General features: G+C 41.3%; 1 protein-coding gene across 1 annotated transcript; it reads left to right on the top strand.

Annotated features, from left to right (window-relative positions):
* Positions 1-208: 208 nt before the first annotated feature.
* Positions 209-27,696, top strand: ACOT12 (acyl-CoA thioesterase 12). The gene is given in 16 exon segments (XM_069880651.1): positions 209-299; positions 2,199-2,268; positions 6,565-6,625; positions 7,714-7,770; positions 7,773-7,832; positions 9,469-9,613; positions 11,479-11,629; positions 14,983-14,996; positions 14,999-15,052; positions 15,055-15,106; positions 21,974-22,120; positions 23,987-24,045; positions 24,426-24,508; positions 25,949-26,032; positions 27,016-27,084; positions 27,376-27,696. Coding segments are annotated over 16 exon segments (1,518 nt in total).

The raw sequence follows: 27,696 nt of genomic DNA, 5'->3' as shown, positions 1-27,696 counted from the left end.
TGCATTTGGGGAGGAAAAAACCCAACCCGCAAAGCAAACCAGCATGCAGAGCGCTGTGTCTGGTGTAACCCTGCTTCAAAAACTTTTAGAATCTCCTCAGCTAACTTCTGGAAGTGAAAGCTGCATCTAAAGCACCAAGAAAACCCTGCCATCTCTGCTGTCACTGAACTCCGTTTCCAAGTACAGCTGCATATATTAGCAGCCCATAATGAGCCTTGCGGAGAACAGCGAGTATATTTGGGGAACTCATGTCTGGATGGCGTCTCTGTGCGATGGGGTGGCCGTGGTGCGCCTGCTGCGTAGGCGTGTGCTGCACTTGGCGCAGCTTTACGTAATCCACTTTTCATATATAGAAAGAGTTGGGATCCTGGAGAACATGTCCCACACGATAGCCCGAAACCTATCTGGTGTGTAGCAACTTCCCAATGCTATCATTTTTGGTTTGGGTTTTTTTTGAGATCTATTCTAACACAAAAGAGTTGCTTGATTTCAGCACTTCAGTGATTTACCCTGTAACAGCGCTCTTTATGGACAGCCTCTGAGCTGATCTCAGCAGTGCCCAAACTTGAGTCCCTACTCTGCAGTGGCAGAGTCCCAGCTGCTACAAAGGCTCATCCTTGCTCCCTGGACTTCTTTTAAGCTGTGATGATCTTCCTCAGCTGTCAATCCACCACTGGAGTTCACTTTCAATACGCCTTTCATAATTGCATTTACTTGCTTGGGATTAGGACAGCAGCAGCCATTCACCCCATAGTGCTAATCCTGTTGCACACAAAGGATTTTTAACACCTTTCCTTGCTTTACTTTTTGTGTCACAGCAAACTCAACATGTCAGGCAGAGATTCACTCAGCTTTACCATCTTTCTACCACATTAGTGACAGCTGGTGCTCGGGCTTTGCACCTTCCTCATGTCATATCCTGCTGCTTTAGATGTGATCTGCCTGGCTGGCAGCTTCCTCATATTTGAGACAACTTGTGACTATCACCATCTTGCATTACCTGTCACAGTGGTGACCTCAGCCTCTCAGTCATTACTAACCTCTTCCCTTTCATCACAGTTTGCTGTGTTCCTGGCAAGTGACTTCATATGGTTTTTCCCTCTGTTTTCAAAGGGACCTCCTCAGGTACTGATCCAAGTTGTGCACCATCCCCTCTCTAATTCCTCCAAGCTTTTTCTTGCAATGCTCTCTAAAAAGATCGAGCTGCTTGGCAGTGAGATCTCTTGCCTTGTGGATGCTGCTACCTTCTAGGTTTCCTGCAACTCCTCTCTTTTGCCTCTGTTACTCAGGCAACCTCCTGTAGCGGCTATTCCCTGTGTTTATACAGCTCCTGATGTGGTGGAGATCTGGCCTGTGACTTGGAATTCAAGAGGCTACAGTCAAATAAGTAACAAATCACAATAAGTAACAAATCACAATAACTTACTGCAAAAACATAACTATTAGGCCATTGAGTATTAGTAGTAAAGAAAGCGTTTACCTTTTCCAGATTAACTTTCATAATTAATACATATAAGGTGCACTTTCTTTTCATAATTAAATGCATCCTAGAGAACACAGTTCATATTTCAGTAACTTACAGTATTGGTATTTTACAATAAGTAGATACTTGGTTTTGATGTTTTTGAAATCTAGTTTGTATTTGTTTTTATTTAACTTCTGCATTTTTAGTACAGCACTGAGGACATGTACTTGCCTGCTTTCCACTGTTGTGACCACACTAATCAGCCGGTCAGTCTTTTTCCTGTGTCTGACAATCCTCAGCTGATATAAAACTTCCACACTGTTAATATAGCCAGATTTGGGACAACCTCTTTTGAGGGACATTGCTGAGATTCCTGTAGGCTTGATAATGCTTTCTGACTCTTTTTGTCCTGCAATGTGCTTGTTAGCTCTCTCTTACCAGAGTGTTCATTTTCAGAAAAAGACCTTAAGCAGAACTTTTAACTGAGTGGGATCATCATCATCATCTAGTCTCATCTCCTGATGTTACTCTGATACTATGGTAAATATTAACTTTAATCTTCTTTAGCTGTTCTTTTTTTCTAGGACATCCACTGCAGACTTGCATTAGGGCAATCAAAAAAAGAACTGGGACCTGCTGTGTTTCATCGCTACCCCTCATGCAGAAGGATATAGGTGAATGGCTTGCTGCAGATGCGGTGTGGTAATTGTGTGTCCCTGTGTCTCTTTTGAAGCTGGGAAACATGCTGGTGCGTCTTGCATGACAGCATCTATGGATGACATACAGTTTGACTAGTCTGCCAGGCACAGAACCAGCTAACAACAATCAAATGTTTTCATTCTAGAGATTCTTATTTGGCAGAGATAAACTAAGGCATTATAAAATCTGAGGCCAGTGAACCCCCTAGAGTCACACAATTAAGTCTCAGAATTGCAGTTTTCTCTCTGTGATAGCCTGACCCACCTAAAAAAGGGATTAATTTCACAGGCCAACAGTAAGCTGTAGTTACTTTGACTTGGCCACCTAGATACCAGGTCAGAAAGTGATGGCCTACTAATCTTTGGCTCTAGTTTAAGTGAACTAACTGCAGGCCATTACTTACCTCTGTTAAATAAGGTATACATACCTATAACAGTTATTACATGAATTTTTTATTGTTGCAAGTGCTCTTTCAGTTTGTTGCATACTACTGCTTCCTTTCAGCTCTTTTAAAACAATATGTGTTCTAACAAAGCAGAAATGTTTCGCACTTTTGATCACCAAACAATGACCAAGCCTACAGGATAATACAGAGCTTAATTTGAACAGGCAGCACCAGCTGTCAGATGTACAGCTGATGTCAGTTTAAAATTGCACCACACGAGTGTAAAATAAGCATCCACTCACACTTCTAAGTACCTTTTAGACTGGTGGTCATTAGGTTGAGAACTAGAACCAGTAACAAAGAAGAGAACATGGTCTGCAGTCTAGAACTGAGAGAGAAATTCTTTGTCTGTCTTACAAGATTCAAGTGTTGATCCTGCTTGTAATTGTTCTGTGTTTTGTTTTGCCCTTAGCAAAACACCCTTTCTGTGACAACTGCAGTCAAAGAGTTCTAAGAATGTAGTCAGGGTAATGTTTTTCTTTCAGGCAAAACAATTCAGAGTTCAGTTGCATTAGAGCAATTTTTTCTCTTGTTTCTGAGAGCAGAACAGAACTTCTAAAATATAATGAAAAGCCTTACAAATTTGTTTCCAAATATGTCTCTTCTTCTCCTCCCACTTATGATGCCAACATTTCATATTTAACAAGAAGTTAGAGTACAAGCCCAATAACTGTGAAGTGGATTCAGCAATTATTTTTTATCCTTAGGTCATCCCTAATATCCTGTTTGTAGCTTACTGTGTAGTTTCCTCAGTTCTGCCAGCTCTTGTTGATTATGCAGACATCTTGCATCAATAACAGAGCTCTTGCATCTCCGTCTAGTAAATAAAAAAGGTGTTTGCAAGTTACCTGCTCTAAGGTTTCATTTACCTAGGTCAGGTTACTGAATGTTCTGTAAGGGTTAACTCCTCTGTGCATATTTCTTTTCAGCTGACAAAGAAACAGACGAATTCATGTATTGCAAACCTCAGGTTTATGTCATGAGAACAAATAAATCCCTCTTCCTTGTCTTTTCATATGAGCAGTTAAGTGATAGCAAGAAAATCAGATTTTAAATTGCATTTATTTAAATTTTGTGAGTGCTCCATATGTGAACCATATTCAGTTCATTCTTATCTATTTCAAAAGCTTTCGGCTGGTTACAACTGCAATTGTGGTGTTCCGCGACTTCTGCCCTTACATATCTTTTTAAATGCCCTAAGCTGATCAGTTTTCTGGGCTTAAATAAATCAGTTTGTCCAAAGTCAGAATACATGATAAAAGGTAGAATATTTCACTTTGAAACAGCTCCCGAAAGCTGTTTCCCTGTAAGTTCTAAGTTCTGCTATCTTTATTGACTGCCCTGGAGCACCAGGGCAGATGCCAGTCAGTCAGACAGAAAATCTAATGTCTGTGAAGTCCAGACCCACCTTATGGTGGTGGGTCTCTTAGGCTGAGTCAGGTGACATCCAGCTTTTTTCTGTTGTTCCCAACCCTGCAGTTTCCTCAAAGGTGGACAGACTTAGGCGTACCTCTCTCAACCTCTCCTGAGCAATGTTCACGCACAGAGGAAGGGAAGTCACCAGGGAGGTGTCACCGACAAAGGTGAAATAAACCATCTTTGGAAAGAAGAATAGTGCTCTGCCAGTAAGCCTGAGGTAGAGACCTATTGCAGTCCATGCTGGGACCTCATGGACTATCCAGTATCATGATGTGCTCAGCAGGGACCATGATGTCCTCAACAAGCATTTGTAGAGACTCTGAAGTCTCTGTCTTTTTAAAGCTCTCTATCAGTATCTGTTCTGTTCAATCGTAGAGGTTATTTAAGTGATATTTTATGTCTTTTTTCACCTTGTTCTTGTCATGGCCTCTACTGCTGCCTTGCTGTAATCCTCTTGGGAGTTTTAGGATAGATAGAGTCTTCAGAGGTGTTTCAGGGTACTTGGCTGATTTCTGTCTCTAAGCTTTCTAAACCCTTTTTATAATTTTATATAAAGATAACTTCTTTTCCAAGCTTGAACATAAATATTTCATTACTGCTCCGAACACATTCTCCTTTTTGTAAATGAGCTGTGCTTCCCTTAGCTGTGCAGTTTAGAACTATTAGGTTATGATGGTGCTTTTTCTTTGTAGTGAATGATAGAAAAAATCCTTCTGAATGTTCTTCAAAAAGGAACAAGGGTTGTGTATCTGCAGATGGTCTTAATTCTTTCCTCTAACCATTGTCCCTGTCTACTCAAAGGCATCCACTTGTGTTCTTGAATGTGAATAAGAAAAAGTTTCTGTGTAGTTGGTTGTTTCTGTCTGGTACAGGTTTCCTGTTCCCCATTCTAGTGTTTGGTAGCAATTCATTTGGAGTTCTGACACTAAGAGAAGCAATTTGAATGTCAAGACCCTATCCACTAAATTAGGAAGAAATTACAAAGATTTTTTTTTTTAATATAAACTGAGTTCATAACTGTGCCAAATCCAAAGCTGTAAATGTCTGTCTTATAGGTACTTAGGTGGTCTCAGTTGCATTTTGCAGTCTCAGATGCAGCAAGCTGCTCTTTGCCAGTTCTGATCTTTAGCAGTTGTAAGTCAGTTTAAATTTCCTAAAGTGAGTGGACTGATGCCCAGTTATTGTGGCTGTGGTTCTAGCTTAACCATGCACATCATGTCCTTTTACTACTCTGCATCTTAAAGCTTTAGGGGAAACTACTTTCTTTCCACCCTTTCAGCGTCACATTCTATTTAGGGTGTTAAGGGTTTGAAAACAAGGTTTACTCTTGTTTATCAACATGTAAATTCTGTTAGGAAAGAAATTATTTTCTCATTTAAATTTGATTCTATACAGGTAAAAAGATATATTTCTGTCGAGGTATTCTGTGTAGTAGAGTAGTTGTTCAGGAGTACATTGTTAGGACAGAAGGGACGTGCTGCAGCCCTGTTATTGGCCAAAACTTGGAAAGGGAATTCTTTCCCCATTCTTCTAAGGCGTCAAAGAACACATTTTGTACTGGGGTTATTTCCTCATATGCATGTGTCTGTATGCTAGGGTATGCACATGGAGTATTTCTTTTGTGGATTTGCAGCTGGATATACTTGATGATTTGGTGTAACTTATAGCAAGATGTACTGCAAGTGCAAAAGCAGAATAGAGACCAACATTTACTTGGGGACTGCTAAGAGAAATGAGAAAATATGATAAGTACATCCATATAGGGCTTAGATATTATTGATAGTTGATTGTGATAAACAGAGTATTGTATTAAGAGTATAATAAGAGCAGGTGTTGGAAACCAATCTGTATGACAACTACAAGAATACTGCTCAGTTGTCCCATGTGCAGACCCAGTCCAGCTGAATCAACAGATTGTTTAAGAAATGTTAGACTCAGAACACAGGTATTAGATTTTTATGACTGGAGGAGGGACATGACTTGTTGAAGCATCACTTCTGAGGGAGAACCGAAAGAAGACAGCAGAGATGAATTATCAAGGTAGACTTTTGCGGACCTTCGAATTAATGAAGAATAAAGAACTAGGAGCACATGGAAAACCACCAAGAACTTTTCAAAATACCTATTGTATAATGCTATATAAATACCTGAAGATTTTGTGTGGGCCTTTGTCACTTACTGAGGTGGTGGCTCTACTTTGAGCTGTAAATAAAGCAAGCCTGGAGTTACCCAGTGCCTGGTGAAAATCCTCTGACAGGGAACTGGAACACATCTGAGGTCATACAGACATCAGCAAGGAGAAGGGGGGGCTAGTATTAAGCTTATGCAGGTTTTGAGTGACTGAAATTGTTATTGAACTCGACGGAAATCCCAGTGATGAATAACAGTGCTAAACTGTTTCAGTGCATTTTCAGTACAGAATGGAAAACACAAAAAGAGATTTTCTTCACTACTGATAGGAATACCTAGAAAGGCAGGTTCAAACCCTTATGAAGAAGCATGGTTACATAGCATAAGAGGTTATTCTTCTTTATAGAATTGGACAGATAATTACCATCAAAGCAAAGGTGAGCAGAGCGTTCAAAACCAGCATGGAGGTAAGAGGTCATCACTGTTATTCCTGATGATATTTAAAAAATAGAAAATAGGTGGGAGAAGCAGACGTATGCAACATGCATCCAGTCTCCTTTGTTCCAGAAGGAGCTTTGCGCAGACATCTAAACAGTAACAGTTAGTGCTTAAAGAAACTCCAGTTTCATAATGACTGTTACAATTGCATGTTTCCTGTAAAATAATCCATGTGAAAAATAAAAACTGGACCCTGGAGACTTAAAATCTTTGACAGGTGCAATGGACAGAATGGGATAGGTGGTGTTTATCCAGCTTGAAGATAAGCAGTCTTTAGATCAGAGCCAGGATGCACTGAATAGGTAGACTACTAGGTATTTTTGAAACTTTGGACGCAATATCATTTATGTCAGGCGCATGCATGTTCTTACTTTTCATATTGTAACAGGCATGGGATGTATTGCCCAATCACTTACTTGAAATCAGAATTGAGCATTAAGGGTACTTTTCTCTGCATTGTGCCTGAGTCCAATTCCTGCTAATATTAATAGGAGTTGTGCACCTCACAGACAATGAGAACCAAAAGGTTCTGAAAATTAGAAAAAAAATCTGAAGCTTTGATGCATGTCAGGCCTGTCTCACGGGATTAAATACCGTATTAAATTGTCAAGCATTTCATTGTGTTTTGTGTGTTTATACAGATTTTTTTGCTTATACAGATCTTAGAAAGATTCAGATGGGGACTCCAAATGGCACACAAGTAAATGCAAAGAGGTATCCATAGAATCATAGAATAGTTTGGGCTAGAAGTGACATTAAAGATCATCTGGTTCCAACCCCCATCCATACCCATGGAACTAAATCTAAGCATCATTCCTATTTTTATTTTACCCTACAAGTGATGCTAAACATACATACACTGTTGTTGTACGAAAGAACTTTTAAGAGCTCAGTGAATATTGTCATGGTTTTATGTGTTCAGAGATGTATCAGTGAGAGCAGAGAAGGGTTTTTTTTTCCTCTTTTCCTGTAGGTTTTTAGAGACTGCATGTGATAGCATTTTGTCTCAACTCAACTGACAATGATGTAAATACCTTTTTTGTCTCCTTCCTTGTAGGTTGGCATCGAAGTTACAGTGTGAGAAGTTTTGACTAATGTTGAAAAAATGGTGAGTCTGAAAAAATGGTGAGTCTGGCATATGCAACATATGTAGCCAAACCAGCTGGTGCTGGAAAGGTATTCTTCCTGTTTTCTTCTATGCTTGAAGTTACTCAGAATGAGTTTCTATGAAATAACCCAAGATTTCTGGTTGTAAAACACAGGAGGGTGTTCATACCTGATTATCCTGATCAGTAACGAGAAAACAGCATGAAGTCCAGACTATACAGAGACATTCTTTTTTTTCCACATCTCTGCTCTGAAATTGTTAAGCTATTTTTATTGTTTCCACTTTCTCTTCAATATTTGCTAGTAACAGAAATGGTGTCTTTGACAGTATTGACAGAGGCAGGCACTGTAAGAGAGATCCCCGTGAGTCTGCAAGGTCTCTCTCCTTTTCAGAAATGGATACGTTTACATCTTGAAACTTGCAAGGGTGTTGGAGATGAAGTTGCTTTATTGTGCATGCTGTCTTTTGAGGAGTTTATTCAAACATTACTGTTCAGATATAAGACATTATTTTTAAGCTAGCTTTCAATCTAAATTAACTCCTTACCATTTATGCTAATTAATTCTCATGTCAATGTTGTTTTTTCTTGCCAGTGCTTGGCTCCCTGGAGGTATTTAGAAATCAGTCATGGTACTGCTTAGTCCTCACACTGTTGTGTGAAACAGGCACAGCTCTTTTAAGGTTTTCATATGGGAAAGGCCAAATGTTCCTCAGATCCTCTTAATAAACTCCCTTTGTACGTAGTATTCTACTTTCTTGAACACGAGTGACTAGAATAATGTATCTGACTTTCCTGTCTCATTGAATGTGTTATGACAATGAATCTTTCTTTTAAACATCTACTTCAGATTGGCAGAAAGTAGTCATCCTGTGAGCAATTAATATATACACAAAATTTCTCCTTTCTGTTCTGCAATGATATATTGCAAGTTGCTGAAAAAACAGATCTGAGCATGTCTCTGAAAGGTTAATGGCTAAAGTGGTTAACCTGAAATAAAATAGTATAAAATAAAGATTGTATAATACTGGTTTTATATCATTTCCATGGGATCAACCTTTTGAGCTTTTGCCCAGATTTACAGAGAGGTTAATTCAGGATTAAATTGGTGATGATTAACTAAGATTAGACTTAAAACAGAAATACCCCAGAGGGAGTTTGAGACATTGGTTCAAATTAATTTCTCCAAGACTTTAAAGAACATTTTTTCAAATCCGCTTTTTGGAGCAGCTATGGCTACAGTTGTGCAGAAAGTGACAGTATGCACTCTCAATCTTTTAACTGGGCCATCTGGAAGAAGCTAGGAAGCTCTTGAGGAGGGACAGAAAGGAGACAAGGAAACTGCAAGAGGGTTTGAGTAAACACTTAAAAGACTGAGAAACATTAGCGGCATCACTGCAGGACACAAAGTGTTGCATTTTTCTTTGTTGCGGTGCTTGTGCCTTATTTTATGTTTTCTCTCTGTTCTGAAGCCAGAGCTTGTAGACAAACCACACAGGTGACTGATCAGTGGTACATTATTCTGAAAGGATAATATAGAATCTCTTGAACTTGAACTCTGTGTTTGTTTACATTAATAGAATTTGTCATCTTGGATAGCTGATAGTAAAAGGTTGTAGAAAATACTGATGCCATTTTAAGTTCAAGTGCACTTTGCTATGATTATGGCATTCAGGTTTGTGATTGTTTTTTTTTCATTTGCATAGATTCAATTAGAACCTGTCAAGCTTCTGTCTGCAGAAGACCACCTGGAGCACACTCTGGCTATTGAGAGTCGAAGAATCTGACTGCACTATAAACAGGTCTTTCAGAGCCTAATGCAGAAGAGTAATGAGGAAGGTGATTACTGTGGTAATGGAACAAATGACTTATGGGCAGCTAGAAGGGAGGAAAAATCAGACAAAACATCTGAGTAGAGCCCCTTGAAGTTGTGGTATCCTGTAGAAAATCATGTGCCATATTTGTAAGGGTTTTTCTAATAGAGTGATACTTCTTTGTCTTTCAGAAATCACAGATTTAAAAATGCAGTATTGAAGGCCAAGCATACATTAAACAGATGTGAAATGCAGGTCTTGACATAGGTTATATGTGTAAGGTTTAACAGTTCACATGGAACTTTGCCATACAGTGATAAAGTCCTATGACTCTAGTTGTAACGTGGATAGGAGGATAAAATTCATTCAGGTTTATGGCTGTCTTTGCAAGAAGGCGCTAAGAACTATGTGCTGTCAGATCATTCCCAGCAAGCAGGAGTTACTCCATTACATGGGGTTCAAAACAGGTAAAAAAGATTGAAGTTCCTCGTAACCAAAGTAGAAAAATTGAGCCAAGAAACTACAAGAGTCCTTCTTTATTTCTAAAGGTAATCTCTGTTCCTAAAGACAGTTGTGCTCAAAAGTTGCTGTGTTCCCCTGCAAAAGAAATTGTTCACAACAATTACAAATACACTGGTATTTGGAAAATCTGAGCTGTAAATCCATGTGTAAACAACAGACATTACATTGAGGAAAGATGAAACCTATTGTAAATATAAATTCTAAACTTAACAATTTACTAAGATGGTGTAGAAGTGAAGAGACTTGCTTGCTACAAGCAAACAAGTTATTTGTCTTCATGGCAACTGTCTCATGGAAGACAGCTTAATACCATGAAAGACAAATCAGAGGTTGATGGTTTTGGTTTCCACTGCATTGCCTGGAAACTTCCTTGAAGGATCTGATCAATGTTCTGCTCTAATTCACCTCTTAAAGGAGACAGAACAAGTGAAACAGGGGAAAGAGAGAAGAAAATATTGCATGTATAGGCTGCCAGTTAACAAAATAGGTATAAATCATAGCCAGAAGGTGAAGTTTGTTGTCTCTGTTGATCTTATGCAACAACTCAAGTAGGTCCAAACTGCAAGTTAGTCAAATGTATCCACACATTTATGTAACCATAAAGTTAGTTAATTATGGCAAAAGTCGGAAGTACAATTCAGGACAAGAAGCTTCTATCAAAGACAGGCAGTTTTGAAATGATTGACATAATCTCATGCCTAAATCTGTTCTTGCAAAATATAACTGAAAAAAACAAAGATTAAAGTGAGGATGTATGGTTAAACATGTGAAAGTGGAACTGGAAGTGCTCAGATAATGGAAGATGGTTACTGACTAAGATCATATTTCTCTTTTGTGTGTTCTATATTTTCTTGAGTAATCACAAGATTCGTAACGTGTTATGGAATAATGATGTTATACTCTAACCTTACTTAGGTACATTTGCGCAGTTGCCGGTCGTTCATGGTAGTCAAAGCCTACAAAAGGCATTCAAATGAGTGATAAACTGCTCCGACCACATCTATTACAGATGATGCATAGCAACCGTGCAAGGACATGCTGAGCCATTTGGCTGCCTGCATTCACAGCTAGCCAGCTTTCACAGTAACTGCTTCAGACACAGAGCCTTTGAAGGATATAGTCAGGGCTGGGAAGGATCACTGTGCTGTGACAGACTGTGGGCTGTGCTGTCCCTGGTCTTTCACATCTTTTGGAAGAACAATAAACCTTCAGCCTCTTGCTTTCCTTGCAAAGAATAGAGCTCTTCAGTGTCTTTCTTTTTTTCTTCTTTTCATTGTATCTGAAGCAAATTGCACACTTCACTTGCTGGGTGTCTTTTCTTCTTGGCCATCAGAATTACTAGCTGACATAGTTTATTAATTAATTGCAGCCGTATATCAGATATGTTTGAAGAGGAAGATGCAGTTTCAACTGAGCTTACTTACGTACAGAACATTGAGCTTGTCCAGCCTCCTCATGCAAACCATCATGGAAACACTTTGGGTGGCCAGGTCGTGGCTTGGATGGAGGCAGTGGCAAGTATTTCAGCAAGGTAGTTTTCTACATCACAGTCTTTGCATATGATTCTAAATGGATTTGTTCTATGAAAAATACAGACCCAAACTTTTATGACTTTTCTTTCTCCTCAGATTGCAGTTAGCCTCTGAACTATTGGTGTGGTACATATCCCACAACTGTGGGAGTCAAAGATTATTCTTCTTCTGTTTTACATGCATACCCTGAGGCAAAAGAGGCCATGTTATCCTCCTGAAACTCTGCAGAGAATCAGCATTTGAAACAGGAATAGAAACCTGGCCTCCTTGTGGTTGTTCCAGTGTTCTAAATGCAGAGTCAGTCATTAAATCAGGATAAAACTGATGCTGAACCTGTATCAAATGATACTCAAAAATGAGCAGCCTTCTAACCATTAGTCTGCAGATCCTTATGCAGCTAGAAAGAATGAGTCAGAAAAGAAGAATCTAAAGGAACAGGTTCTGTTTTGTTTGTGTGCACACAAAATGGATGCATAACCTTCAGCAAGTTATTTAACCTTTCAGTATCTCTGGGTCCCATATCTTGTGGGTTGTAATATTTTTAGCAGTTTAAAGAGCTCTTACCTGTAGGTAACATAGCTTTAAGCAATAAGTGCAAAGTATTTTTGTGATACTGCCTGGCATCACTTGTTAGAATGGCCTAGACATAGAAGCGTTTAATTTCTCTTCCTCTGGAATCAAACTGTTGTTTTTCTCCCTCCTTGTTCTTGGACTCTGTACAAAGCTTCTTTGTAAGCAACACTTGAGATTAATTTTGAATTCTCCTTGCATACCAAGTGACCTAATTCACTGCAGGGATGTTAGATATGTTTTCGCTTTTTAACTTTAATAATTAAATGACTTCCCATTCATTATTCATGTAGTTTTGATTTGTAGCCGGTAGTTGTACTGATAACAACCGATCTTCTGTAGTGGTTGGATAAATAGCTTGCTTTAGTCACATTAGAATGCACTGACCTTACCCCAGTGTGTGATTTCATTGGCTTCAAAGGGATTGTTTCAGATTTTTGCCCTAGTATGACCCAAAATATTTACCTGTTTTCATCTGATAAATTTCACCTAGTGAGAGTCACATTTAGGTTTTAGAAAAGGTGGAAAACAACATCAAACCCAGTACTGAAAAAGTTTTCTTTTAAATAATGGATGTCAAACATGATTTGCCATGTTGAAAATCCCAGGAATAATAGCTGATAACAGGAGGGTGTTGAAAACAGAGATTTCGTAGTTTACATTTGAGAAATAGCCAGTATCACTACGAACTGTTTGTAAGGCCACACACTACCAGACCTGACCTTTGAAGGTGCCTGTTAAGAGTTGCTATGACCAAAAACTCCGATGGAGGGAGAGAAGAGGAGGGATAACCCTTGACAAAGAAGTTTCTAAGGGCATTTTACAGTTTATTCACCCTCTTTCTCCCCTCTATCCTTGCCCTCGTGTTTTTGGCTGGACAGTAAATAAAAATCTTGCAGGTAGAAATAAAACCATTTGAATATTACTAATATTAGTTTGGACTGCAACTGCGCTTTCTTACACTTGAAGTAAAAGCATTCAGGCCAAAGATTTTTTTTTGAAAATTGAATATTTAGGCCAAATATGTGGTTTGTTCCTTTGTTACTTTCAATAATATTGTGTTTGCATCTTTATATTGAATATTGTTAATAAGATCAGAAGAGCAGATTATTTTTAATGAAATTACAAAGTCATTTGAATGTATTAGTCTATTAAAAAGGTGTACCAGTCAGTTAATCAGCTACAGATAATTGTCTCTGTTCAATCATACTGGCACATTAGTTTGCAGAGTTCAGTTGAGTTGAAAGCTAGGAATGCTATGAAGCTGTATTTTCGAGTTTAAAAACTGCACGATGGAAAGTCTTTTTTTGGCTGAGAATGTGAGATCTTTATTGGGGAGTTTTGTACACATGCATGGGGACAGAGCATGTTTTCTCAAAGGATGAAAAAAAATGGCTTTACTGTATATTGTTCCCCGTTAATGTGATGCAGAGATTCCAGTAAAGAGTGGGGCTTTGACTACATTTAGAACTGCTGAAGAAATCTAATTTTTGCTCCCTCCAGAGAGGTTGAAAACTAGATTCCAATTTCACGCAGCCTTAATCTGTATCTTACAGAAGACTTTTTTCTGGAATGTCTGTCAAGGTCAGAGAAGTGTTGTTTGAGTTCCCTGATGTGGATGACAGAGTATTGGCAGAACATTTCCTTTAGCAGTGTAGCTGGGTTTGATCAGGTGTGTATCTGTTTGACTGCTATCCTGATCCGAAGTGCAGTTTTTCTAGTGTTCTAGTGGAAAGGATACTGACCTGGCACAGACAATATTCTGTACTAGGCCAGCAGAATTTTACCAGAGTGGCTGCAGCCTATTTCACAAGCAGTTCAAAAAGATCCTGTAGGACAATGCAGCTGAACCTGACTACATCTAATGGAACACAGTACAAGATCAGGGCTGAAAAAAGAAAAGGCAGGTAAGTTGGATGCACTATGCAAATGGAAGGAAGCAAGGGAATAAAATTACTGATATCTGTGTGTTTGAAATATACTGCTGTGCCCTTAGCTTCTGAAATTTAACCAGCCTGTTCCGTGTTTCTGAACTGATCTGTGATCAGTTCAACATCTTTCTACCCCTTGGTATGTGCAAAGATGAGTTTCCCAGCTCAACGCTAGCAGTGAACTGCACATAATTCAGTAAACCACACCCAACTAAAAAAAAAAACAAACCCAAAACAAATAACCGAAAACCCACCATGCATTAGACAGCTGTATGAGTAGCTTTTTATACTATTTCATATAACACCAGCAGAAACAATCTGATAAACAAGTTTTAAAGTACAAATATTAAAAAGAATAGATAGATTGACATTGCTTTGCTTCAACATTGTTTCTGGTGCTCAACCTTTATACTCAGGCTTATTTTAGTTGTTTAAAGGCTTTGTGCTCCAGTATTTTTACATACTGAGCAATATTCTACTCCCCATGCAGTCATATAGAAATTAATGGAACCATGAAGTAAGTGGTTACTCTATAGGTAAGGGATTCGTGGTCTGGCTCCAAAAGAAGGTAATAGCAAGCAGTGAGAATTAAGTAGTCGGTGTTTGTAAAGTGTGTTGAAAATGAAACAGCGTGACATAAGTGGTATCATTATGTTTGAAGGTCGTATTATATGCTGTTGTAGCTGAACATGTTAACTGTATTTCAGTGGGTTGTGGAATAAATTAGTGTGATGCAGTTATCTTCTAGATTGTGCAAACCTTGTTGCCCTAATCACTGCCCACTTAAAACCTGACAAAGGAGGTTCTTTAACAAAGCTGTATGTTTTGCTCTCTCTCCCTTTCTTTTTCAGCTGCCTTTGTCGTTCACCTCAATATTGAAATCAGTCAATATGTTTAAATTCTGGCGACCATCTGTTGTGGGCTGTGCCTTGTCTTCAATGCAATTGTGAACAATTCATTTCAGAACAGGAAAATGTCCTAATCTACTTGTCTTCCTTGACTTTTCCAGCAATAACCTTAACTGTATCTTTCACGTTTCAGCTATCAGTAGAATTTGTGTAATTGAAGGATTTATTTTTTCAGCTGGAGCTTGAGGGATATATCTGTCTGTCTGTGTGTGCCTGTTTTACTTTTCTCAGTTTTGAAAAAAAATTATGCTCTGAGTTTCAGTTTAAAGATCCTTTGTAACCAGATGCTAATCCTTCATTCTCAGGCTATAAATATCTCTTTGAAATTCAGGGATTTTCAAGGGATGAGTTGGGCCTACAGCTTTGCTTCTTCAGAAGGCTCCACCTTGTTGCTAGGATCTTCCTATCTTGGCATATGTTGACAGATGCCGGTTTTATTTCTTTTTGGTTACTGGCAAAATTCATATTTTGTTTTGTTTATTTATTCCTAATGTTGGTTTGGGTGTATGCAGGGGTGAGTCTCAGCAAATGCAGTTTGGAACGAATGGTTACAACCTGTGCTGAAATTCTATGTTTCGTTGAGTATGTGGTCACTGTAAGCATGAAACAGACTCTGGCACACTCAATATCTTGCTCTTGGAATTTAGTGGTGTGGCTGTTGACTAGTTGTGCACAGGTCCTGCTGATTTCTACTCTCTCTTTCTCTCTCCTATGTATGTGCTATCTCCCCTGCAGTTTTAGGGCTTCTGTTGTGTTTCATAGAATCATAGAACTGCTAGGTTGGAAAAGACCTTTGAGATCATTGAGTCCAACCACACCTGTCCACCACTAAATCCCTAAGCACCCCATCTACCTGTCTTTTAAACACCTCAAGGGATGTTGACGCAATCTCCTCCCTGAGCAGCTCTTCCAGTGCCTAATAAGCTTTTCAGTGAATAAATTTTTCCTAATATATAATTTGAACCTCCCCTGTGTGCCATTCCCTCTCATCCAATGACCTATTGCTTGGGGGAAGAGACCTACACACACCTCTCTACAACCTCCTTTTAGGTAGTTGTAGACAGTGATAATGTTTCCCCTCAGCCTCCTTTTCTATAGGCTAAGCAACCCCAGTTCCCTCAGCTACTTCTCATAAGACTTGTTCTCCAGACCCTTCACCAGCTTAATTGCCCTTCTCTGGACATGCTTTAGGATCTCTGTGTCTTTGAGGAAGTGAGAGACTACAAAGCATTTGAGGTGCAGTCTCACCAGTGCCAAGTGCAGAGGGAGAATAACCTCCCTGGACCTGCTGGTCACACCATTTCTGATACAAGCCAAGATGCCATTGGCCTTCTTGGCCACCTGGGCCACTGCTGGCTCATGTTCAGTCGGCTGTCAACCAACACCCCCAGGTCCCTCTCCTCCAGGCAGCTTTCTAGACAGACTTCTCCTAGTCTGTAGCTGCACAGGGTTCTTGTGCCCCAAGTGCAGGACCCGGCATTTGGCCTTGTTAAACCTCATGCCATTTGACTCTGCCCAGCGGTCCAGCCTGTTCAGATTCTTTTGGAGCCTCCCTACCCTCCAGCAGATCCACACTTCTACCCAGCTTGATGTCATCTGCAAACTTGCTAAGGGTGCACTCAATGCCTTCATCCAGGTCATTGATAAAGACATTGAACAGGGCTGGACCCAGCACTGAGCCCTGGGGACACCACTTGCAAGTGCCCTCCAGCTGGAGTTAACTGCATTTATCACAACTCTTTCAGTTTGGCCATTCAACCAGTTTTTTATCCAGCAGAGGGTGCACCCATCCAGGCCAGAGGCAGCCAGATTCTCAAGTACAATGCTGTGAGGAACAGTGTCAAAGGCTTTACTAAAGTCCAGGTACACTACATGCACAGCCTTTCCTTCATCCACTAAGAGGGTAACCTTGTCAGAGAAGAAGATGAGGTTACTTTAGCAGGATCTGCCTCTGATAAACACGTTTACTGGGCCTGATCACCTGGTTGTCTCATGTATGCTGCGCAATAGCACTCAAGATCACCTGTTCCATGACTTTTCCCAGCACTGAGGTCAGACTGACAGGCCTGTAGTTCCCTGGATCCTCCCTCCAACCCTTCTTTTAAATGAGCGTCATATTCAGAATTTTAGAAACACAGAATCATAGAATAGTTTGGATTGGAAGGGACCTTAAAGATCATCCAGTTCCAGCTCCCAGACCATGGGCAGGGACACCTTGCACTTGACCAGGCTGCTCCAACCTGGCCTTGAACACTTCTAGGGATGGGGCAGCCGCAACTTCCCTGGGTAACCTGTGCCAGTGCCTCCCCACTCTCAGCATGAAGAATTTCCTCATTATGTTTAGTCTAAATCTTCCCCCCTCCAATTTAAAGCCATTCTCCCTCATCCTATCTCCATAAGCCTTTGTGAACAGTCCCTCCCCAGATTTCCTGTAGCCCTTTCAGGTACTGAAAGGCCACTATAAGGTCTCCTTGGAGCCTTCTCTTCTCCAGGCTGAACAAGCCCAACTCTCTCAGCCTGTCCTGGTATGGGAGGTGCTCCAGTCCCCTGAGCATCTCTGTCGCCCTCCTCTGGACACATTTCAGTACTTATCCATATCTTTCTTATGTTGGGGATTCCAAAACTGGACACAGGACTCCAGGTAGGGTCTCACGAGAGTGGAATAGAGGGGTAGAATCCATGATATTGCCAGGCACAGAAGTGGGGCTGACAGGTCAGTAGTTCCCAGGGTCATCTTTTCTACCATATTTAAAAATGGGCACAATGTTGCTCTTCTTCCAGTCACCAGGGACTTCTCCTGATTGCCAGGACTTTTCAGATATCATGGAGAGTGGCTTGACAACCACATCTGCCAATTCCCTCGGGACTCGGGGTTGCATCTCATCAGGTCCCGTAGACTTAAATATGTTCAGGTTCCTCAGGTGGTCCTCTCCTACGCTAGGAGGGGCTTTACTCCCCTGGTCCTCTTCTTCTTGTCCATTGACCCAGGAGAGGTGAGGAGTGCAGTTGTCGGTGAAGACTGAGGCAAAAATATTGTTGAGTACCTCAGCCTGTTCCTCGTCTGTTGACATGAGGTCACCATTTTCATTCATCAGTTAAATACACTTCCTTTAACTTTCCTTTTCTGATTGACGTACCTGTCGTTGCCAAGTGCAGCTCCAGCTGCGCCTTGGCCTTCTTGACCCCACGCCTACACAACCAGGCAGCGTTCCTAGACACGTCCCAGGTTATCTGTCCGTGCTTGCACTGCTTGTGCCTTTCCTTCTTGCACTTCAGTTTGACCAGCAGGTCTTGACTCAGCCACACTGATCTCTTCCGTTCTCTGCCTGGTTTCCTTCATCTGGGGACTGAGCACTCTTGTACACCATGGAAAGCATCCTTAAATATTTTCCAGCTCTGTTCGGCTCCCTTATCCCTGAGGACTGCATCCCAAGGGGGTCCTACTGACTAACTCCTTGAAGAGCTGGAAGTGCTTTCCTAAAATTTAGGGTCGTGACTCCTTGTCTGTCCCATATCTCTCAGGACCTTCAACTCCACCAGTGCATGATCACTGCAGCCCAGGCTTGACAACCTCCAGTCAAGTGGAACTTCCCCAGTCAGCCAGGACTCCTCGTAGGTGATGGAAAGGGGTTAGGCGAGCATCTCTGACAGCTCCCATAATGCCCTTGGGTGGATCTTGTCCAGCCCCATGGACTTGTGAATGTCTAATTAGTTGAGCAGATCTCTAGCAATTTCCTCTTGGATCACTGGGGTTTTGTTCTGCTCCCGGTCTCTGTCTCCTGTCTCAGGAGGTCGAGTACCCAGGGAACACAGAATCATAAAATCATAGGATCAGCAGATTGGAAAAAACCTCTTAGATCACGAAATCATAGAATCATAGAATCATCAGGTTGGAAAAGACCCATCGGATCATTGAGTCCAACCATTCCTATCAATCACTAAACCATGCCCCTCAGCAGCTCGTCCACCCGTCCCTTAAACACCTTCAGGGAAAGTGACTCAACCAACTCCCTGGGTAGCCTCTGCCAGTGCCCAATGTCCATTTCCATGAAAAATTTTTTCCTAATGTTCAGCCTAAACCTCCCCTGGTGGAGCTTGAGGCCATTCCCTCTCGCCCTGTCCCCTGTCACTTGGGAGAAGAGGCCAGCACCCTCCTCTCTACAGCCTCCTTTCAGGTAGTTGTAGAGAGCAATAAGGTCTCCCCTCAGCCTCCTCTTCTCCAGGCTAAACAACCCCAGCTCTCTCAGCCGTTCCTCATAAGGCCTGTTCTCCAGCCCCCTCACCAGCTTCGTTGCTCTTCTCTGGACTCGCTCCAGAGCCTCAACATCCTTCCTGTGGTGAGGGGCCCAGAACTGAACACAGGATTCGAGGAGCGGTCTCACCAGTGCCAAGTGCAGAGGGAGAATAACCTCCCTGATTCTGCTGGTCACGCCATTTCTGATACAAGCCAAGAAGCCATTGGCCTTCTTGGCCACCTGGGCACACTGCTGGCTCATGTTCAGTCGCTGTCAACCAACACCCCCAGGTCCTTCTCCTCCAGGCAGGTCTCAAGCCAGACTTCTCCTAGTCTGTAGCTGCACAGGGTTGTTGAGCCCCAAGTGCAGGACCCAACATAAAACCTCCTGCCATTGGTCTCAGCCCAGCGGTCCAGCCTGTTCAGATCCCTTTGGAGCCTCCCTATCCTCCAGCAGATCCACACTTCCACCCAGCTTAGTGTCATCTGCAAACTTGCTAAGGGTGCACTCGATGCCTTCATCCAGGTCATTGATAAAGACATTTAACAGGGCTGGACCCAGCACTGAGCCCTGGGTACACCACTTGTCACTGGCCTCCAGCTGGATTTCACACCATTTCCCACCACTCTCTGGGCCCGGCCATCCAACCAGTTTTCCACCCAGTAAAGCGTGCGTCTCTCCAGGCCAGAGGCTGACAGTTTCCGAAGCAGAATGCTGTGAGAAACTGTGTCAAAGGCTTTACTGAAGTCCAGGAAGACCACATCCACAGCCTTTCCCTTGTCCAGTAGTTGAGCCACTTTATCATAGAAGGCGTTCAGATTAGTTTGGCAAGACCTGCCTTTCGTGAACCTGTGTTGACTGGGCCTGATCACCTGGTTCTCTTGCATGTGCTTCATGATAGCACTCAAGATCACCTGCTCCATGGCTTTCCCTGGCACTGAGGTCAGACTGACAGGATCCAGTTCCCTGGATCCTCCCTGCGACCCTTCTTGTAGATGGGCATAACATCCCCCAGCCTCCAGTCCAGTGGGACTTCCCCAGTCTTCCAGGACTGTTGGAAGATGATGGAAAGGGGCTTGGCCAGCACATCCACCAGCTCCTTCAATACGGTGTCCAACCATCCCTATCTGACACTAAACCATGTCCCCGAGCACCTTGTCTACCTGTCTTTTAAACACCTTCAGGGTGATTTAAACACCTCAACCATCTCCCTGGGCAGCCTCTGCCAGTGCCCAATGACCCTTTCTCTGAAAAATTTCTTCCTTATGTCCAGCCTAACCCTCCCCCTGGCAGAGTTTGAGGCCATTCCCTCTCGTCCTGTCCCCTGCCACTTGGGAGAAGAGCCCAGCTCCCTCCTCTCCACAACCTCCTTTCAGGTAGTTGTAGAGAGCAATGAGGTCTCCCCTCAACCTCTTCCTCTCCAGGCTAAACTACCCCAGCTCTCTCAGCTGCTCCCGAGGCAAAGAAGACATTAAGTGCCTCAGCCTTATCCTCATCCTTTCTCATTACTGTTCCCCCTGCATCCATTTGAGGATGGAGATTTTCCTTGGCCTTCTTACTGTTGTTGATAGATTTGCAGAAATATTTTTTATTATCTTTCACAGATTTGGCCAACTTAAGTTCTAGTTGGGCTTTAGCCCTTTTGATATTTTTTCTGCATGATCTCGCTTCATTCTTGTAGTCCTCCTGAGATGCCTGCCCCTTCCTCTCAGGCTCATATGTTTTCCTCTTTTTTTCTGAGGCCCACCCAGATCTCTTTGCTTAGCCAAGATGGTTTTCTTCCCTTCTTGCTCATTTTCCAGCACGGCTTGCTCTTATGCCACTGGGATTTCCTTCTTGAAGAGCATCCAGCCCTCTTGGGCTCCTTTGCCCTTAAGAATTGTCTCCTCAGGAACTTTATCAACCAGCCTTCTGAACAGTCCAAAGTCTGCCCTCCAGAAGTCCAAGGTGGCCAATCTGCTGACCCCCTGTCTTACTTCTTGTAGAACTGAGAATTCCATCATTTTGTGATCGCTGTGCCCCAGGCATCCTCCAACTGTCACATCTCCCACAAGGCCTTCTCTGTTTGCCTCACAGAGAATGACTCTTGGGAAAATGATGGCACCTCTCTTCTAGGCTGTTTCCTCATTTACAGAAATGGCACTTTGGGCCCCAGACTCTCTGGTTATGCTAGGGGTCCCCTCCAGTGGGAGGATATATTCAGAAGTTTCAAGAGGTGTAGCAAGACAAGCCACTAGAAGGCAGAAACTAAAGTAATTCCTCCTTCAAATTTTGTGTACGGGACAAATGTTACCCCAGCATTGCTGTTTTATGTCCGCCTTCTCTGCAGGTATATTTGGTCCCCACAGAATCCCAGCAAGTCATGAATTACCTTCAGACTATGCTTCCAATGAATGACTAGTCAATAGCATCCAGTTCATTTTTGCTGTTTATTCTCACAGTATGCTTACTGGTGTGCATATTTTGCTATTTGGCTTAGTTTTCCCTCTTGTTATTAATGCTATTTATCTAGTGTCAGCTTTATTTTATTTCTGAAATGTGTCTGTCCAGACTGAGTAGTTTATTTTGTATGCTATAGACGTATTTGAAATAGGCTTCCTGCACACAGGAGGGTGTACAGCAACCCCTTGTAGCGTGTCTCAGGGCTGCTTCTGCATCACTTGTAGTAGTTCAATAATTAATTTAAACTTTCATTTCAGTGTGGAGGTTGGTGTCCGTGTTGAGGCTTGTAACTGTGAAGAATGAATCAAGGACCAAGCACGGCATATAGACAGTGCATTTCTCATTTTTAATGCTGTAAATGACAAAGGAGAGCTGCTCACGTTCCGCAGAATCAAGCCTGCTACAAAGATCAGCTTTTATCCTGAGGACTAGGCTGAATGCATACATGAGGTTATGTGGTACAACCCAGCACACTGTGTGTCACACAGCCAGCCACCACAACTTTGCCTGGAAAGCAAGGACTAAACAGGGCTGTGCAGTGAAATAAATTTGCTTGCAGAAGAGAAGAGCTCTAAATGAAATGTGTGCTTTTGCATGAGGGTTCATCGTTGTTAACTGCAGTCATCCAAACCTGGGAGATGTAGTGGAGGGTAGTCATTACAAATTCTGTAAAGGAAGCATCTGTTCTTCACAGATTTTTGCACCTGCCTCTATCTGTCTTGTGCAACCTTCATTGATCGGAAACTGCCCAGATAGCAGAAAACTGACTGAAACTCTTAAGTGTTCAGTGAATAAAGTTATTTTTACAAACCCTTAATGAAGATGAGAAATAGTTAATAGAGAAGTCTGTAGGAACAAATTCCATGACATAGATGGGTTTCTTTGACATGGAGATCTTGGTGTGTGTTTCCCTGAGTGGTTCCTGAAGCACTCCGAGTAGTTTGAATGTTATCGTTGAAATAATTGTTGTCACGTCAACCATCATGAACCTTCCTGCTCCAATTATGAGATTTTTAGAGAGCCAGGATAGACAGAAATGAAGTGATTATTTAACACCAGGGAATTTAGATTTTATAGGATGGCAACTAGACAAATAAATCAGTCAAGGTGTTCTATGTACTAGACAAGGCAACAAGGTTCGCTACTACTCATTACAGGCTGTACAAGAGGGAAAACGAACTCTTCCTCATTAAAAACAAAAACAAAACCAAACATGCGGGCAAACAAAAAAAGCAAACGAATTAACCTACCAACCAAACCTAAAACAAAATTCCCCAAAAAACCATAGCAGCTTAGCTTCTGTCAGGAAAGCCTTAAAGATCTGCCTAGAGGGACATCCAGAAGCTAAGCATCAAGACTGGAACACATACATCCTTGAGAATCAAGCAACCAAATCTTGGAAAAATAGTATGTGCTTGTTTAATAGGAAGTGACAGCTGATATGGTAGTGCTCTACAAAACAGGCAAGAGAAGCCTTCAAAAGTATGATGCAGTCCTTGGTTTAAGGAAGGCCAAGATCTGGAAATTCTTATCCCAGAAGTTACACGTCAGTTCTTAAAAGCAGAGAAAAAGAAGCTTTTCCCAAAGCAAACTCTTCAAGATAACAAGTCCTATTGACTTGTAATGCAATTTAGTGTGGTGCATGCTCTTGTGTCACTTCCATGACTCAAAAAAAAAAAACCAAACAAACTCCACCCTGGCAGACTAACAATAAGGAAGGGAAAGACCTGCCGCCTTGAAGGGCAGATCACACCATTTGTACAGTGCTTGCTCTGTGTCTCACATCTGTGTGTGCTAAAATAGGAATTCTTCTGCACTTCCTTCATTCTTTAACCATCAGATGACAGTGAACTGGATAAATAGTTCAATTGGTGGGTGGCACACTTATAAAGAACAGAATGTGTGCGGTGTACTGTGCAGCTGCCACCGGTTTAGGACCAAAAAATGCTAGGAGTGTGCCACTGTGATAGAACTTTTTTATTGGATTGGTTTTGCGAACTTCAGGGAATATTGTCAAGGGAATACTGCTCAGGGACATGGTGTAGAGGCAGATAGGAATGTTTGGACTCGATGATCCAAGTGGTCTTTTCCAGCCTGGTGATTCTATGATTCTAAGCCAAAAATGAATTGCTGACTTGTCTTAATCAAGGAAAACTCCATAGACTAAAATTCTTCACTTATTTGTAATACATCTCTAGTATTTGTCCATCTTTAATAAATAGTTTTTAGTTGCTTTTAGAGAGTGACCTAAGATACTTAGATGTTTTTATAAAGGATGGTATGAGATGATACCATGGAGCTATTCCCCGAAGGAGAAGTTGACTAGCCAGGTATAGCTGAGTTACAATGAAAACTTGGTTTTGAAAACTTATCTTCTAAAAAAATGATCATTTGCTAAGTAGTCAAAGTCTCCTCAAATATAACAGTTGTGTTTCTTAACTTTATAAATAATATTGCCTGAGTTGCATTGAAATTATTGGAGGCTGCTCATCTCAAAAAGACTTTGCTTGTTATGTTAATTCGGTTTCTCATCTTTCTTGGCAATAAAAAGGTGTTATTGCAAAACTGTCTCATGACCAAAACTTGATAAAATATCTATAAATTACCTAGAAGACACTTAAGCCTATAGAAATGATTGTTTCTATCATATATTGAAGGAAGTGTAAAGAACCAATTCATGCTATTCTATTTCTTTTAACATTTGTTTTGGAAAATGCACTCTGTCTGCTGAAGAGGACAAACCTTCTGATCTCTGGGAGAGAAGCAATCAGATAATCTGTAGATTGTGTCCTGTTGGCTACTTGCATTGAATGGTGTATTTGTACACACTTTTTGGATGTTTAAAATAGTTGTACGGCCTGTATCAGTCTCCAAAGTGGTCCTGCTGTACTTAAGCATTATGCTAAGCATAGAAGAATGGATAAACGTGTAATAAGATGAATGTTGTTTTTATTTCTGATAGAAGAGAGTTGATGATTTAAGAGTAAGTTTCATACAAAACATAAGAAATGTCATTAAGATAAGACTCGCTTAGCAAGTGGTCCCTCAAACAGCCAAGCAGGTCTCCTGCAGATTTATATGTCGGTGCCCTCAGCTTTTAAAAAGCTGAATTCTCCTGTAGAGGAATTAGCTGGTTGGTTTTTTTTTTCCTTTACCTGGCCACTGACTTCCTAAAAATTACTGTGATGAGACCATTTACTAAATAGCAATAGCTGGGGGTGAGACATGGCTTTACCAACAGAGACATGAACGATGAAAAAGTGTAAGCTTTGTTTCTATGGGAAAGACAGGTGAAAAAAATACATGTTCTTTCCTAGATACTCTGCATTGAATAGTACCTGTCTCTGGCACAGGCATGCTAGGCCATAGAATGTGCCTGCATCATGAAATGAATAGTGATAACCTGAATTTAGGTGAATCTATAGACACCCTAAATGTCATTTCAGTGTTGAATTTTTGTGGTTATATTTTCATTTTATTTAAGATGTCAGTGACTCACAGAAATTTTACTATGTCTTTTTTCATTATATGAAAAAATAAATAATTAAGAATTATAAAGCAGGAATTGATTCGCTAATAACAGTGGCATCTCCACTACATGCAGTAGCATTTCTTTTTTCAAAACAAGAAATATAGATATGCACACAATGATAAAAAAGACTTACTTAAGGTTTATTTCACATTTAAAACCTGTCATTTCAGACTCTGAGGTTGTGTTCTCTTTATACAGTGGTAAATGAGAAATCCATCCACCATAATCAAGCATAAATAATGGATATGTTTGCACTTGCTCTGCTCTAAGCCTGCTGTGTAAAGCTGTTGCCAAGAGAGACCACAGCTTGATAGTGATGAAGAGGTTAATTTTCTAGTAGTTTGTAATTACTTAGGAGGAGGATGGACAGAACTATTAATTTACTGGCCTGAGAGGTTACTTGTGTTATCTCTCCAGTGCTCACAGTTTTTCTCCCCTGCTTTACAATTGCTTTACAATTTTGTTGTTGTTTAATTAGGGTTGTTCTGCCAGCAGCCCTGTGAGCACACAATCTAGGTATTGAAAGTATTTAATTCAGAAACCACTGGATTGTGTTTTGTGGAAGGAAAACACTTACGAGAAAATACACATTTGTTTGCAATTGAGGAATGATGATAGAAAAAGAGCATCTCATATCTGCAATGTTTTGTGAAACATACCTTTAGCCCTTCATTTTCAAGAAATGTATCTTACATTTCAGGCATATATGAGTTACAGCAATATAGCCACTCTGACACGCCTAGCAGCAAAACCAGGATGGGAGATACCCGGCACATTGGATGATGTAAGTGCATAGCTGTGTTAACACCTCCATAGCCACTTCAGTCATGTTTCATCATAAAGGGTGGGTGGAGAAAAGCTACATTTTACATTTGTATATAAATATATTAGCTTGGCAGTGTCTAAAATTCCCAGAATTTCTCTGAAAACTTACAAAGCAACCTCTGATTCTCCAAAGTGCTGTGCAGCGTGGAAGTGATAGGGAGCTTTTCTGAGGTGGTTACAAAAACCTGAAGGCAAAGCACCTCTCTGTTAACCGATCAGTGTTATAAGCTCAAAATCAGTAAGGAATCTTGTGTAAGCTAGTTTTAAGCTAGGAAGATGCTATTAAGAAAACCAGTAGCAAGATAATTTAGCTGGGAAGACTCAGTTCTAACCTAGTCATGGTGTATGTTTTCCAGACTGTTGAGACTCAGCTGTTAAGGTTTGGTTTCTGAAACATGGTTACTGACTGCCAGATCACTTTAAGATCAGAGACCTTTCGAGACAAGAAAAGACTGTTAACAATCTTTTAATCTGACCTACTGCGTGTCACAGGGTAGGAAACATCACTTGCTGATTTTGCATCTAATCGATAAGCTACTTAAGTAAGATCATATCGAAATCATAAGGAATTCCAGTGACTGCAAATTTGCCACCTCCATATGTAGGCTGTTCCAGTGGTTAATAACTTTCATTAAACACTGTTGTACCAATTCAATGACGGAGAGCACTTGCTGGAAAAAGCAATCTTGAACAATCAGACATTAGGCATTATTTTTTCAGCTTCTGCTAAGACTGTATTTCCATCCATGTGAAACTTCGTTTCTAAGTTTATTGGAAGTGCCACAATGTCAGTTTCTTTCTTAACACTAAAAGCTTCAATTCTGCGATAGAACCAGCACAAAATGTTGTCTAGAAACTACTTAATATGAAAAAAACAAAACCACAACCCATGCACATTCTGGATGGCATTTTAAATTGTGTGTTTTTACTTCTTTCTCTCAGGAAGCCACCAGGGACCTTTCAGTATTACTAGAGTCTGCAACTTTCTCCTGGTTTAGGGGAGTCTTGATGGTAAGACCTGCATCTAAGCCATTTAGGCCTTACCTGGCGAAAAATGCTGAGTCACTTTTTCTGGCTATTCTTTCATCTAATTGAAGTAGGTACCTGAAATCCAGCAAAACCTGGCTCAGGCAGGCTATATGATGCAAATTACATTGATGCTGTCTGTGGATGGAGAGTAGCCATCCTTTCCCATTGCTCTGGACATTTCTGCATAATCTGGCACTGTCAGTCATTAGACTGCCTGACGGGAGGGGGTGGTCCCGGCGACTACTGCGGGAGATTTAAACGGTCCCTTGGGAGCACAGCGACCTGGGGCGTGGCAAAGAGGAGCGTGGCAAAGAAGAGAGGGGCAGTTTGAGCAGCAGTTTGAGCAGGCAGGGCAAGAAGGCAGGGCGCAGAGAGGGGCTAGAGACTAGCCAGAAGACGCTGAAGACCATGGTGGCCATGCGGCAGAAGATTAAAGCTGCACCGGCTGCTGCAGCAGGCAGGATAGATGCCACCACCCAGGTGGAGCCTCAGTGGGTGCATGTAGCTACCCAGACCCTGGGCTGCAGGCTGTGCCCCCCTCCCACACCAGCTCGTGCCTTTGGTACTGGTTCCACTTGTGAAAGCTGTGCTTGA

The sequence above is a fragment of the Phaenicophaeus curvirostris genome, chromosome Z (genome assembly GCF_032191515.1).
Source record: "Phaenicophaeus curvirostris isolate KB17595 chromosome Z, BPBGC_Pcur_1.0, whole genome shotgun sequence".
Lineage (NCBI taxonomy): Eukaryota > Metazoa > Chordata > Aves > Cuculiformes > Cuculidae > Phaenicophaeus > Phaenicophaeus curvirostris.
This window is presented reverse-complemented; position numbering and strand designations above follow the sequence as displayed.